General features: G+C 33.0%; 1 protein-coding gene and 1 pseudogene across 2 annotated transcripts; both read right to left on the bottom strand.

Annotated features, from left to right (window-relative positions):
• Positions 1-1,144: 1,144 nt before the first annotated feature.
• LOC121265169 (nudix hydrolase 16, mitochondrial-like) lies at positions 1,145-6,416 on the bottom strand. 2 transcript variants are annotated; one of them, XR_005940628.1, is made up of 6 exons: positions 6,062-6,416; positions 5,737-5,851; positions 3,223-3,306; positions 1,590-1,946; positions 1,354-1,483; positions 1,145-1,244 (listed from the first exon to the last, which is right to left on the bottom strand). XR_005940628.1 is itself a non-coding variant. In XM_041168670.1 (5 exons), the coding sequence occupies exons 1-4, from the start codon at positions 6,130-6,132 to the stop codon at positions 1,629-1,631; spliced, it is 588 nt and encodes a 195-aa protein (XP_041024604.1). In that variant the 5' UTR covers positions 6,133-6,416; the 3' UTR covers positions 1,282-1,483; positions 1,590-1,628. The 2 variants fall into 2 exon arrangements, 1 of the variants encoding a protein (XP_041024604.1); XM_041168670.1 differs by lacking the exon at positions 1,145-1,244 and having other exon boundaries at positions 1,282-1,483.
• Positions 6,417-8,583: 2,167 nt separating this feature from the next.
• LOC121264783 lies at positions 8,584-14,368 on the bottom strand (annotated as a pseudogene).
• Between the last annotated feature and the right edge of the window lie 1,490 nt (positions 14,369-15,858).

The raw sequence follows: 15,858 nt of genomic DNA, 5'->3' as shown, positions 1-15,858 counted from the left end.
CTTTTAATTAATAATTGAGTCTTTAACAATTAATATCATAATAGAGACCACATCACGAGTTCAAGTTATAGAGGTGGCTACCTATAGATTGGATTAAAATGCCATGTATGGACATGAGATTAACTGATAACTGAATGAAGCTGCTAAAAGAGAAGGGCTACCACCGGATCAACATCGATAGAGTGGGCTGCCGTAGACGTCAGATTCAAAAGTATAGTGAAAAGTTATGATCCTGAAGATAAAACGTTTAACCAAATTAGTATCTAATGATCCTAAAGCTTTTGAACCAATGTTTGGATTTTAACAAAAATATCATTATGTATTTGTTTCGGCCTGTCCTGAAGAGATCCAAATGAAAAATTAAATGGAGCAAACGAGATTATTGATTAGGGTAATTAATTGGTACACTATGACTTTCAATAAATTTACACTAACTTTGTCTACTTTGGATATATGACAAGAAAAATTATACTCATAATTTTCACACCACACACCACATAATTTTTTAATTTTTAATTTTTTTCTTTTACCAAATGTATGGTATATAGATGATGAGTAGAAGAATTAAATTAGTTTAGGAAGAATAAAACAAAAAAAAAATCTTAAAAAAAAATATTGTGTGATTTGTGAAGATGATGAATAGCAAAACTCATATAGCAAATACCATTTGGTTAGACACCAGAAGATCCAAGGAAAAAAGAATAAAAAAAAAAAAAAAGGAAAATAATAGGGTTACTACCCTCTTACTACTTATTTACTATTTTTGTATTTGATTTTTTTTTAATTTTTTAATTTTACTTAGTGGTTAAAGAAATGAATAGTAGTAAGTTTATATATTTTTTTAATTTTTTTAATGATTAAGAATGTTAAAAAAATACTTAAAATAAAATGATAAAAAAATAAAAACACTATAAGTAATAAATAAGTAGTAGATAGGTAGTAAGCCTATCACTACCAAGAAAAAAAAGAGAGAAAGGATAAGGCTACATATAATCGTGGAGTGCGCAAGAGTCGTGCAGCCGTTTTGAAAAAAAGTGAAGTTTACTATTAAAAAATTAATTTTTTTTCATGTGTATCTTATTTACTCACTTTTTTCAAAATGATTACGCGACACTTACATATTCACGACTGTAACTATCATTTCTCTTTATAGAAACATGACCTATGAACATGCGCGGCTGAGTTTGCACATTTCACCTTGACGGAGCTTTTGGATGTCAATGCTATAGATAGTGTGCATGAAACTATCAAACTTGCGAGAAGTTAGAAGGAGAGAACAAATTATGGCTCCAATATATATATATATATATATATATAAAAGAAGCAAATTCCTGTTTAAGTTTGGAGCATCACCATGTAGGAAGCGTGAGATTTAAAAACACTGATGCTGTCTCTGTATGCCATTGCCTAAACGACTCTTGGGTCTCTTTAAAATGACTGCCTAAATCCTTTATACACCAAGAAGTCAGTAACATGAGCGTTCCTGAGATGAAGATCCGTATAAAAAAAAAAAAGGAGAAAAGTATTTAAAAAGAGAAGAAAAAAGAAAAATAAAGGAACCCAGAATTTTCAGATAAACAAGGCTATACCTAAATTTGAAGGAAAAAAAAAAATGCACCAATATCAATTCAGACAGGTGCCTTCTTCATCAATTCTGATTCAGATTCAGGTGAAACTACATGGTTCTCTTTTTTCAAATTGCTTGATATTCGATCTGCATGCCACTTTGAGAAACCTTCCTCAAGGGTTTCTCGCATCCACTGATACTGGCAGCGCTTCTTTGCTTCAGGGATTGTTAGCCAATGTCTCTGGCGAGTGCTCTGTTCTGGCCAAGACTGCAGCTCCTCTGTCACAAGCAAAGCGTACATGGCAGCTTTGCACATACCTTCTGGACTAAATTCATCTTGTAGGGTTTTGCTCTTGAAGATGTAGTAGCCGAGAAAATGCTGATATAAAGACGTTACTTTTTTAGGCCAAAAATTGCACGAAAGGAAATCAATCAATGTTTTTCAAAAATTTTAGAAACTCCCTCTTTTTTGATTGTAGGGTATTTGAACGAAGAGAGAAGCACTTGATTGATTTCAAAACTTACTTTTAGCAGTAGGAAAGAGCAGGAAAAACAGTCAAGAAATCAACAAGGTCATTTATTATTTATGTAAACAGTTCTTTTCATTATTTAGCAAAAATAAAAAAAATTCCCAAGTACAAGTAGACTTATTATTGTTTAACAACACATGCACACTAAAAGACCCACAACTATGATTGAAATCCACCTCATTCAATTAACATCACTTGAAATTCTGAGGCGTTCAGACCATAAGTCATATTAAACTTAAGGCATTGGGATATTAGTAAATATTTTTAAAAAATAAAACTTCTCAATTTGACATAAGTGAAACAATCATCTATACCTATTGTAACAATAAAAAACTACCAAATAACATGAACCAGATCAAGAAGAAGAAGGTAGATTTGGTCGGGTCCTACCCCACCAAATCTTTCAGCAGCAGAAGAAGAATAATTAGTAAAAAGATTCAAAGATGAAGGAGATAATAGAATTGAGAGTCTAAGGCCTTGTTCACTTTCACAAAACGTTTCATCTCATCTCATCTAATTATTACAAATTTCGCAAATTTTCACACAAAATAAAATAAACAATTCAACTTTTTCAAATTTCAAAACAAAAAAAAATATTAAAAAAAAATATTCTAACAATATTTTATTTTCAACTTTTATCTCAACTTATCTCAATCTCATCTGTGAAAACAAACGAGGCCTAAAAGAAAGCAATTGCACTGTTAACAGGCAATCCCAACAAACTAAATATAAGACTAGAAGGTTTATGCAACATCTAAATAATTAAGGTATTTGCTCCACCCTTGTACAACAATTCCACCTCCCATTGGGTAACATGAGGGTCAACTGAATATACAACCAAGAATCAGAGAGGGGCTATCACAACAGAGCAGCTGTGGCATTGAGAGACCACAAATCAGACAGAAGAAAATGCCAGTGTCAGGACATGTCAGGCAAGAAAAGTAGCATTGCATGAGTTTTATCTTCTAATGCTACTACCAGCATCAACTCATTTACACTAACAGATGTGTGCACAATCATGCATATCCACGCACATGATCATCTTAATAAATTACAATAGCTTTTGCCCCCCTAAATAGCAAGAGCATTTATAGAGCAAAAGAAAACAAAGCAGTTTATCCATACCATTAAATCCCCTCGAACTCCAGCCTCTTCTAAAGCTTCACGTTTTGCCGCCTCCTCAACTGTCTCATCGTTCTCCCAGCCACCCTACAAGAAGCAAATAACAGCACTCAAAATACAAAATGCATATAACAACTGGGTCTGTTACAAATCATCAATCACCACTCACGTGCACATTTTACTGTGGATTACACATACATTACTGCTAGAATCATGATTATATAAAATTTGATAAACAAATTTCTATTGAACAGTAAGACTTGGCGATCTTCAAAGCATAAAAAACTATTTGGCATTCAGTTTTGAGAGAGAGAGAGAGAGAGAGAGAGAGGCTCCTGGAAAAGAATAATTTCCTAGTTTGAGATCCCTCTTAATAAAGGGCCAAAGCATTATGCAAAGCTAGGTCCATGTAAGTGTCACACACGATGGACAAAGAAAAGCAATACCATAAAAGGCATACAGTAAATTTGGTGAAGGCCGGGAATGATGTGAATGAGGAGGCTGAAGAAGGTTTGGATGATGCGGCACTTACCTATGAAGAGGGCGAGATAACCAGAGAGGATAAAGAGAAATTTCTTTTTGATAAAGAGAAATTTCTTGTGCGATCATTGGATCTTAGAAGACTATTGATAGCACTTAAGGAAAAGGAACGCCCGTGGGGATGAAATATCTTCAAATCGGAAGATATGTGACGTGATAGTCGACAATGATAATAGCAAAACTATTATGCAAAATGACGGTTGTGAATCTAAGGTTGAAGACAAAGAAGTACCCAACACCTTGCAAGATCAGTTGGAGCAAGCGAGGTGCAATACTGGAGGTAACATAAATCTATCTAGTCTTTTCTCTAATGGAAGTATTTTGTAGATAAGGTACCATGTTTCATAATAAACATGAATCCTTGCATATGTTCTTGGATACGCATATGAGGCGAGATAATGTCTATATATTTATAACAGGAATATGGAAGATTAAGGCCCAAGGAAAGAGGTAGGCATGCATGTCCAAACCCAAAACTAGAGATAAACCTTTTCTCTGAAAGATGTGGTCAAATAGATTCTTCCAATCATAAATCGCGAGAAAGAGTTAATTTTGAACTGTGGAGACTGATGAAAAATGTGATGCACTCGATTACATGAAGCAATAAGGCTCAAAAGAAAAGATACAAGGGTCGTGTTTAATAGGTGCAGCATGGACGTTTGATCATAGCTTATCTAGGAAGTTCCCAGACCATATAAAGTTTATGTTCGATTGATTGAAGTTCCCAGACCATATAAATACAATAGAATGCATCGTTCGGTAGTTTTACTCTTTAGACGACAACAACTAGAAGGATCCAAAAAAACCCTAAAGCTCTCTCCCTTTTCTCTCTACAGTCTAAAGCACCCCCCCCCCCTCTCAAAAAACTAGACCATAGGAGGGGGCTTGGAGCATTGGCTCCTCTCTCCCTCCTCCCTTCCTCCCCCCTCCCTTTTCTCTCTAGTTTTTCTTTTATTTTCTGGTTTTATTTGTTTTTTCGTTCACAGTAGGACGAAATGCAGATTTGTTGTTCTCTAGAGCCAGGCGACCACCATGCGCCCCACCGCAAGATTTTCAAGGCGCCGATCTTTCAGACGGATGAAGAATCTCGTCGAATAGAGCAGTGCGTGAGCTGCACGTGAGGCCCAAAGTGCGCGCGTGACATCCACGCACCACCGCAATGAGAGCTCTATCTCTGCCACGCACGACTTTTCTAGGACCAGGGCCATTGGTTTCTTCAGACCTGACAATCCGCCATATTTCCAAGGTGGCGCGTGACCCCATATTTCCAAGGTGGCGCGTGAGGGACACGCGCCACCACAATTTAGGTGTTTGCATTTTTTATTTCCTCTAACGTTGAAAATATGGATCTACATCTTTCCAAGCTGTAATTCGCTACTTTTCCATATATCTTTTACGTTTTCTGTTATTTCTTTTGTTTTATGTTAAAAAAAAAAAAACCATAGTCTCTTGGATTTTGTCTATAGGGTGTGTCCTTTACTCCGTCTTTGACAAAGTGTGGGGTTGTAAAAATTCTGTTTTAGGACAAAACGTGGGGTTGTAAAAATTTGTCTTAGGACAGAGTGCTGTCTCTTAAACGGTTTATCTGTAGAGAGTTACAATAATGGACTAAACCATGTCAGTTACAAAGAAATTTGTATATTGGAGAGCCTTAAAAGCATTAGTTGGCTTGTATTCTGAATGTTGCATGTTAAAATTGTAATATCCTGTTATGAATTATGAATGAATGGAGTTTGTTGTACCTTCAAAAAAAAAAAAAAAAAAACAACTAGAATCTACCTACATGTATATAAATATACACACATATATGGACAACCGAGAAGACAATAGTAACTTTAGTGATGAAGGCCCAAAAACCCAAGTACTTTTTATTAAAAAAAGGCTAGTCGTTCTACAATAGAGCAAGATACTGACGAAAACATAATCTCTGATCATGAAAATAATCACCAAAAAAAACATAAGTGTTTCATTAAATACCTTCGGAAATAGAAGACCAGGTCCACTAGTTGAGTTGATCATTAGTACCTCCACATCCTTCTCAGACCTTCCATCACTACTTCCAATACCATTGGTATCCTTGAAAGGAACACACCTGCCAATCCAATCACTCTTCTACTCAATAACTTGTCGAAACACTCCAAAAATAATTCTTCGCTAAAAAAAATAGTTAATTATCCCAAAGGTAACGATTTTCTCCAGATTGACATTGGGCATTTATTGCTTTTGGGATTTGGCATTCCGCAAAAAATATAGGACTAAGAAAAAGAAAAGAAAGCGACACAGAGACAGAGAGAAGAAATACCCGGCGACGAGGCGGCAACCTTCGTTGTAGCGCTGCTGATGGCGACCGGTGCGAGCCACCAATTCTGACATTTTGCGGAATATTGGCGCCGGTGGGTCCGCTTTCCTTTGCCTCTTAGTTACTATAACGACAACCCTCCATTTCCATTTCCCATTGCGATTCCAAAACCGGAATACGCATGGCTAGTCAATCAGTAAACACCACTCCAGTACTGCTACTGCACATTCAAATTTCAATACCAGTGCCTCTTTTATTTCTCTTCTTTCCTTCCTTATGAAATGAATTCCCCCCTTTCCCTGGGAATTGAACTCCTAAAGAAATGGAACTGTATTTGTAGCGAGCTTGTCAACCGACACAAACGGTGGCTGGTCACAATGGGAAATGGAAATCAATCAATGTTTTTCAAGAATTTTAGAAAGAGTAATGTTATACAACTTCCTCACACATCATATTTTTTAAAAGTTTTAATATATTTTAATTTTTTTTAAATTTATTCTTTTTAAAATGATTTAATTTTTTTGTTTATTATTTATATATTAAATATTTGATAAAAGAAAAAAATAATAAAAATTAAAAAATATTTGGTGTGTGGAGAGTGTGTAAATAGTAGAAGGTTGTGTAGATTTTTTTTTTTTGAGATTTGCTATTCACAATACCCACACACCACACACTATATTGTCTTTTATTATTTTTTGTTTTATTCTTCTTAAAATAATTGAATTCTTCTACTCATCATCCATATAACACACATTTAGTAATATAAAAAAATTTTAAAAAAAATTAAAAAAATAGTAGTGTGTAATATGTGAAGCTTATGAATATAATTTTTTTTTGAACAAGGAGAGAAGCACTTGATTAATTTTAAAATTGTTGGTTTGGTTACCATCCTCTCCTCACATATAATTATTAAAACTTTTTTAAATCTTCACATAAAATATAAGAAATAATTCAATCTTTTCAAATTTTAAAATAAAAATTATATTCTAATAATATTTTATTCAACTTTCAATTTTTATCTCAATTTCAATTTTCAACTTTTTAGCATTAGGAAAGAAAAATCAATCAAGAAATCAACATGGTCATTTATTATTAAATTTTACTATATATCAGCCACAATTCATCTTCAAACCTCATGTTTTTTTTTTTATAGAGTATAAAATATTTTTTATAAAATGTAGATAGTAAATAGGAGCTAATGAAAATTATTATTATTTATTATTTGGATAAACATAGAAGACAAGAGTTGGTTGGTGGAAGTTTCACTTTTTCTTTTTCTTTTTTCTTTCATTTTTTAAGTTTGGTCTATTAGTAAAAAATAATTTTTTATATGTGAGTATCTTTTTATTTTTTTTATTTTTATTTTGAAGGGAATGCACAAAATTTGTAGATTACAAATATCATTAATATTTAGAAAAATGTTTTCCCAAGCCGGCGTGTACAGAACTTAGTAAAATATTTATACGGCCTAATTTGATTTAAAAAATAAATTTTACAAATCAAATCTTATTAGTTAAGTGATATAGATGATATATTTTATATACTAACTTGAAAATAAAATAATTTTAATATTTATAGACTGGCGTGGGGATACACTAATAAAACATAAAATTACAAATCAAGTTGGCTTTCATTTCTTAATAATAAAGAGAGAGTGAAGGAAAAAAAATAAAAAAGTTAGAAGTTAGAACCAAATTTGTTTGAGCTCATTTCTTGGATACATGATTACGTCTGTTTTTCTCCGGCAATCTCGTTTATAATGCGAAGATTTTAATAGACCCAAAAGAAGAATAATGAAATTATTAGATACCTTAACTCCCGAACGTATTGTAGTCATATCATATCATATCATAAGAGATCGTATTAATTAAAATTAATTTTTTCGAGTGATTGGATAAAAATACAACATTATTATTTATACTTTGAGAGTATGTAATAATTTTTTAAAATTTCATATTATATATGAGTGGAAGTGGTGCGTGCTGTGTCATTTGTCAACAAACACAGCATATTCCACCTTTAAAAAATTAGGAAGGCGACTGTATGTTCAAATGGGTGGGGCTTCAACTCAACAATTGATAATGGCCATTGCCAATTTAAAAGGGCTTTTTGTACTATGTGCCTGCAATCTAATATGCGCGATAATGCCCTCAGGGTAGACTTCGACTTTGCTCCAGTGTCATCAATTATGCTACAGCTCAGCTCCAAATAATATAATAAAAAAGAAAGTCTGTTAGAGCACCCAATTGATCAGTATATTTAACAATAGTCAATATATTTAAAAAAAAAAATGAATTTCTTAGATAAAATTGACTTTTCATTTACAAAATTCAATTTTTTTAAAAAACATATATAATTTTGTTAGTTGGTAGGACAAAAAAAAAACTTCGGAATATAGACTGATATGTTGCGAAGAAAAATTATATTCTCATGCCGGTGTATAGAGCGTGATTCGACATGATTTAGTTGCATGGTTCAACATGATTATACTATAAGAAGGAGGATTGAAGATAAATGGAAACATCTTTGAAACCGTTTTTACTACAACAAATTGCCATAGAAATGGTCTTAACACAAGTCCTAAAACTTAAAATGCTAATGATAAACAGAGTATATCGAGTTTCAACATTCACAGCGGTCCGATTCCTTTTGCTTAAACATGTGGGTTGAATATTTGGTGCAGTGCAAAAATGAACGTGCATACCATATTACCACTGGGACGAGTACCCACCAGAATTATTGAAAAGTTCAACCCTTTGAATATTTCAGCAACTCTTCACAATCTGTGGTTATTGCGGAACTTGCAAGGACCTGAATATTAAGGAAGAAAAAGTGTAAACAATGGAGGACAAACCAATACACATTCAGAAAAAGGACTTTTCTTTTATTTTGCAAGAAACGTTCAGAAAAGGACATGAACATGGTAAGTAAAGGAAGCTTGTTTACAGAAAGGCTCTGGCTTTTCTGGAAGAGGTCAAGAGCAAAAAACCAACTCTAGTGAAACATGTTTTATATCTGCATACCTAAGAAGTTTCTTAATTCTTACCCTATCGTCTGAACTATGCCTGCATGGGAAACATATCAAGCAAGAATAAGTCTCAAAACAACTTTGATTCAAGTAACCAGAGGGACTTGAAAATGCATTGTGACTGCAATGCTTTCCCTTCAATTTGATGGCTTCCTTAATTACTCCTTGTCAATTGGGTAATACTTATTACTCTTCTGATATCATTCAGCCTCGAGAATCCGAGATCCAGAATACAGAAATCTTTTCTTTTTGTTTGTAGGACAATCTTCTGAGGAATTATCAGAAAATTTAGATCCATCTCTAAGTCTGTATTCATAGTCACAACCACTCACTGTTGAAGTTGAAATTGTCATCTGATTAACTCAACCTTTGGATCAACAAGTTCATTGTAGGCCCACCCGGTGGCATTTTTTTTTTTTTTTCCTTGTTACATTTTCTTTCCCCTTTCCCAGTTTATTATGTTATAATAATCCATAAACAAAGCCAACAGCATGTTTTCTCAGAAGGTTTCATGTCAGCCATTATTAATGTGACATGGTAATTTGTAGCATGAAATTGCCATCAGACTCCCACTGCCAAATGTATAAAATAATTTTCTTGCAAAGATGATTTGCACAAAGAATACGTCAGGTTAAAGACTGCTTACTTGAGTCCTTGTAGCTTTCTTCCCCACAATTTTAAGAAAACATAAAGCCGGCATTATCATTGCCTGGATTAAAGCAACATCCACCGCATAAAACATATTAGTTTTATGTCATGCTGGCATATATCAGCATTGGAAAGCTAAAATATTCTTATGTCATGTTGTCCACAAAACTCTTTTTTAATGAACTCAACTAAGTGTGTTTTCTTTAAACCAAAGTTTTGTATAGAAACGGCATTCAAATATGTTGAATGATATTAATTCACTTGCCTGAAATTGGCAATTGTGGAATGCAACTATGTATTTATCAATCTTAGTTGTATGCTTACCACAAGTATACTAAGGAGAGAACCCATTAAAGCCATCAGAAGACCTGCAACCAAAACAAAACAACTACTGAGTTATGAGTCACTCAATGAAGAATAAGAATGAATCAAAAGTAGAAGCTATTTCCACCACCTCCTTGTGAACGTGTTCTAACAAGAGAAATTAGTTATAAGGATCATCTGAAAGTAAAATGATCTCATTCAAAATAGAAACTAAATCTTGATGGCACCAAAGCGGCATTACTTGATCAGATTGAACTTCATGCAACCCCAACATGACCTGGTTCAGGATTTGAATTACATCAAAGCTTTCCCTTTATACAAATTTATAACTAATCCTGTTGCACTAGGTCAGCTGAGGGCAAATTATACAAAACACCTCATTAGAAACTAATTGTAATATATAATTCCATATGTTGTATAATTATATCACGAGGTCCTTTACACTTGATTCTGACACAATGCTTTATGGAGATGCACAATAGACCCACTCACTTAACTTCAATTGACTATCCTTTAATCCCAGACAACAAAATAAACTACGGCTTTAGCACATAAAAAAGTAATTGTCAAGAGTTCACAGGAATATCACAAGCATTGGGCATAATCACCCTCACACCTCTATCCCACCGCGAATTGTAGTTGATTTTGGAATTACATGGTCAAAATGTAAAACTGATCTAAAGGGCTATTCCATAGTTTTATATAGCAAACTGTCAAAGCAAATGAGTTATTTAGAGAAAATCATATAACATTAATTTATGTCCAGAAGCGTATGATTTTGCAGATGATATTTTGATAACTTTTTTAACCAAATATAAGATGAAACTGAAAAAATTGAAGTATTTTCTTTAAGTCAAAGTACAAATATTTACCAAAAGAATAATTATACTTATCATCCCCCACACACCACACACTACACGTATTTTAATTTTTTTTTTCATTTTTCCTATAACAAATATGTGGTGTATAGATAATATGTAGAACAACTCAATTAGTTTAACAAGAATAAAATAAAATAATAAATAATAAAAAATAATATTAAAATATGAAGTGTGGTGTGGGATGATGAGTAGCATCCCTCCTTTGCTAAATTTTGTCTTGTCCGCCATTGACTGGTAGAAATTTGGAAACACAGAATGCCCAGAATAGCTAAATCCATGCACACCAATGACTAATGGAATGCCACCTCATTCATGACTTGAGCAGTTTGATGGAACCCAATGCCATCTATTGTACCAAGGAAACATACACATAGCCCATAGGGCTATCAAAACTGTGGCAAAGACCTGACCAGCTGTGAAATAGATCACAAGAACTCAGCTATATACACAATCACGTAATCTCAGGAACCCGATGGAGGCCTTACAGAAAAAGTTTACAACACCTGAAAGGTATGAGATCATGTGGAGATCCATCATCCAAACAGTTGGCAGAACAATCAGGGCACTTAAGAATTCCAAACCAATGCATAGAGTCCAGATGAACATCAGCCCAGTCCAATGATGTTCCAGCGGATTTGGTAAGATTATCTCCTTCCAAAATTATAAAATCTACACAATAGGACCGCATACATGGGAAAAAATCTTATTAAAATCTGACAAAGCACTAAGTACATCCGATTCAAGCAATCAGGATCAGAGTGGCACTTACATATAATTCAGTATAAAAAAGAATCTGCACAAAGATCCATAAATACACTAACATCAGAGATTTTGGAAATGAGAAAACCGAGATGTAAGTAAAATAGACTATAAATACATATGTGCACTCTTTTTCATATCCTAATATTACCAATTTAAAAATTCTGAAGAAAATAGAGCTCAACCATATAATTCAGAATGAATTTTATGTAGTCAAATCATCGTATCTGAATATGTGCTATGAACCGACCAAATATGATCAACTATAATTTGTTAATATGACAGTAGAGCAGCAAAGATTTGCCATCAATGACTGTAAAGAACCATCCTTGGGCAACTTATAAAACAAGATATCGTAATTCTGTTTAAAGTGATAAGCAACTCAGACAAGACGTCCAAATCTTCCGAAGGCAGTTTCTCCTAAATCTTGGTAGGTTATGATACCTTGCTCTCAAAACAGCATCACATGAGGGAGGCAGTGTAACAACATACAGCTGCAAAAAGAACTAGCACCACCAACTAGCCCAGCCACCTTCTTTCACTGTGTAAGGTGCAGAAAGAAGGCCAACACCAGCCAGTACATTAACTCCTGACACAAAACAATGCAATGTGACGAATTCATTCCAAAGAGAGCCGAAAGTAGAACTTCAAATCGAAGAGCATAAACAGATGACAAAAGCCCTATTCACAAGATTTTCGAGCTATTACTCAAAGTTGAACTTTTGATTTCCTTAGAATGAGAAATATCAAAGTCGAACCTTTGATTTCTCACACATTAGACATTCTCTTTCAGTAATGAATCTCATTTCTTGACAATTTTTTCACAGATATCAGGAATCTAAGCATCAGTGGTAGAGTGTATCATGTATCAAAAGGAAGCTCAGACATGTTAGGTATATAGTAACAGAACATCATTAACTCCCCATTGAAGACAGTCTGAGTAAAGCTACAACCATGACCAATGGGTAACTCCCCAGTCAGCTGCTTACTAAATGAGGCCTTCTCTGGTAACGATGACTGAGCTCTTGAGATCCTATTCAAGTCTTCCTTCGATGAATTCTTTCCTGATCAGAAAGTAAAGGAGACTTTCCATCCAGGTCCGAACTGTTTTTACTACGATCATCAAAGCTTGAATATATAGCACTTGAACCAAGTCTAAGAAATCCAAAACTTGGTGATGCTATGATGGTATAAGAATCAGTAGTCACTCTGCCACAAAATGAGAAAAAGACCGAGAGAAAAAATGTTTAGTACTTGAGCGAATTCAATCTATTATAGAATTTCTTGAAATGTGCACTCCCTTCCGGGCAGTTCCTATTTGTACTTTATGAATTGTTGACATTATATCTATATACTTAAGTTACCCTACTAAACAAGACCTCTCCATGTGTTTAGAGCTTTTTTTTTTTTTTTTTTTTTTTTCAAAGACCTCTGCTACATACGTAAGGGTGCCTTTAAGGACATATCAGCGTTGCTAAGTTAGCGAAGTTCATATTCTTGTTTTCATGTGTGCAAAACACTGGTTTTAAGAAATTCAAAAAACATAAAGACCAACTGGCACATTTCTCATTTTCATAAATTATTCGTCAGGTAATAGTCACACATTTTATAGTGTATGTCATGTCATGCTCAGTATGTACGTGCCGTTTGAGCATGATAACTATTTGTTGGCACTGAGGTCATTAAATGCTACAAGTTAATCGGAAGACCATGAATTCCCAAACCAATCCTGCATAATTCTCAAGGGCTGCCGAAAAAATCACACATTGAAATAGGGATATAAGCGGCAACAGCCTTTTTCAAAATTCTCATCAAGCTAGATAGTGAGTGACCTCTCAAATCTCATCATCCAAACAAATTTAGCATAAACGTTAATAGGGGAAAGGGTCCCTAAACTGGCACAGGAAAATTGATTTAATATAATTATCACCCTCTGGGTCAAATCATGGAACAATAACTATAAGACACTGTGTATAGCCCAGTCTCCTCCCACACGCTTCAAGGATGGCGGAAAAACTTTTGAGTAAAATTTGGACTTGAAACTCTAGTCAGAGATGGACTCTGTTCTTTTTTAAGAGATTGAATTTGTTCATTCCGAATTTAACATGAACAAAAATAACAAAACTATTAGACATCATAAACTACTAATCTTGGATTTGTAAGTTCAGTTCACTGCTACTGATATTGGATTTGGAGTGAAATGCAAAGAGGTAGTATTTCCAAATTAATCTGAAAAGCCTTTCATGATACTGTTACGTTCCAGGAAAATATTTTCCAGAATATGTTTTCTGAAAAAACAAACAGAGAAAAAACTAAGGAAAAGAACACCAACCTATAACTCTGTGGCCATTGCTGAGAAGCTGAAGCATCAGAGAACGAACCCTGATGATGACCACCTTCTTCCTCATCACCATTTTCATCACTGCTGCTACTACTACCATTACCACCACTATAAATATTGTTTCCCCCTACACCTTCGTCATCATCGCCATCATTCTCTTCCAAGAAAAACTGATCGGCTGCTCTCCACCCATCCTTCTCTGCGGCCATTTGCCGTCGGAGCTCCCACAAGAGAAACAAATTAACCCAAGGTAGTTTTTCTGGATGAATGGGAAGGGAGGCAGAGTTTTTGTCGTTGGTTTTTTCAGAGTATTTTTTTATAAAAGACTTGTGCTTGTGAACTTTAATATATCATTTTTCTTAAAATTTTAAATAAATAAAAAATTAATACGTTACTTTTTACTGTACCAACTTACACATATCTCTCCCATCAATCGGCAAAGACAATAGAAAAATGATTTATCCACGACACTTCGTATAATATATTATATAATAATATATTAAATGAAGAATATTTTTATAAAATTATATTTATTTTATATGATATTTTATAAAAATAATTCTTATTTAACACATTATTATATAATATATTATACAAAATATTTTTTTTTAGGAAACTTACAATCTTTCGTTTCTCTTTTAATTATATCTGGGCTTTATTGGTGTTTTTTCTTAATCCGTATGCATGCTTGCACATTTTGAATATTTCATAATGACATAAATATTAATAAAATAATTTATAAATAGTAAAAACAGATTTAATTTAAGATATTTTATTAATTTTTGAAAAATGAGACGAGTTAAGTTAAATAAAAATATTATAAAATTAAATATTTTTTAATATTATTTTTATTTAAAAATTTAAAAAAATTATATTGATTTTTATATTTTGTTTTGAAATTGAGCCGTGCTACAATACGAGGATGGCTACCAATAAGTTATAATTTTTTTTATTTTTTTAATTCATTATTTTTCATATATTATATATTTAAAAAAATTCACAATATTATTTAAAAAATATTTTCTTAATTATTAAGTAAAAAAAAATAAAAAAATAAAAAAAATTCATCGAGACCCATCATTCGGATGGATTCTCAGTGAGTTTAGAATTATTCTTTGAAATTTATAAAAATTATAAAGGCCTCGTTTGGATTTAAAGATGAGTTGAGATGAGTTGTGAATAGTAGTGAGATGAATTATGAATAATAATGAGATTTTTGAGTTAAAGTTGATGAATAATAGTGAATAATAATGAGATGAGTTGAAATGAATTGTGAATCTAAACGAGGCCGTAACGATTAGATAAAAATATTTAAAATTTAAAATTGATAAATTTCTTATATTTGAGTGATATTTGAAAAGAAAATTATAAAAGAGAAAGTTACGAGAATTTCGCATATTCTCATTTCATTTCGTTATTATGATTTAATTATGATGTTTCTGACGTTTTCATCGTTGATCTACTACCTGTACGTAACCCATTTGTGTGGAGATGCCAAGATACCATGATCCGAAACTTCTGCGTAAAGATCAACTAGCTTAGAAATTTTCTTTCGCTAGAAAAGAAATAATTCATACAATTTATACCTAAATTGAGGGGTATGAGTTTGCTATTTATTATCTCTACATATTACATATCATTTTTTTTTAATTTATTTTTTATTTTATTCTTTTTAAATTTATTAAATTTTTTAACTCACCATCTATATATCATACATTTAATAAGAAAAAAAAAATAGTTCGCGGAAATGATAGAATTTTTGTTTGTATAAAGGGTGCGAGCTTTCTGTACCACCACCTAAATTGACTCGTTTTTCAAG

The sequence above is a fragment of the Juglans microcarpa x Juglans regia genome, chromosome 5D, assembly GCF_004785595.1.
Source record: "Juglans microcarpa x Juglans regia isolate MS1-56 chromosome 5D, Jm3101_v1.0, whole genome shotgun sequence".
NCBI lineage: Eukaryota > Viridiplantae > Streptophyta > Magnoliopsida > Fagales > Juglandaceae > Juglans > Juglans microcarpa x Juglans regia.
Note: the sequence above shows the minus strand (reverse complement) of the source record. Positions and strands in the feature narration are given on the sequence as shown.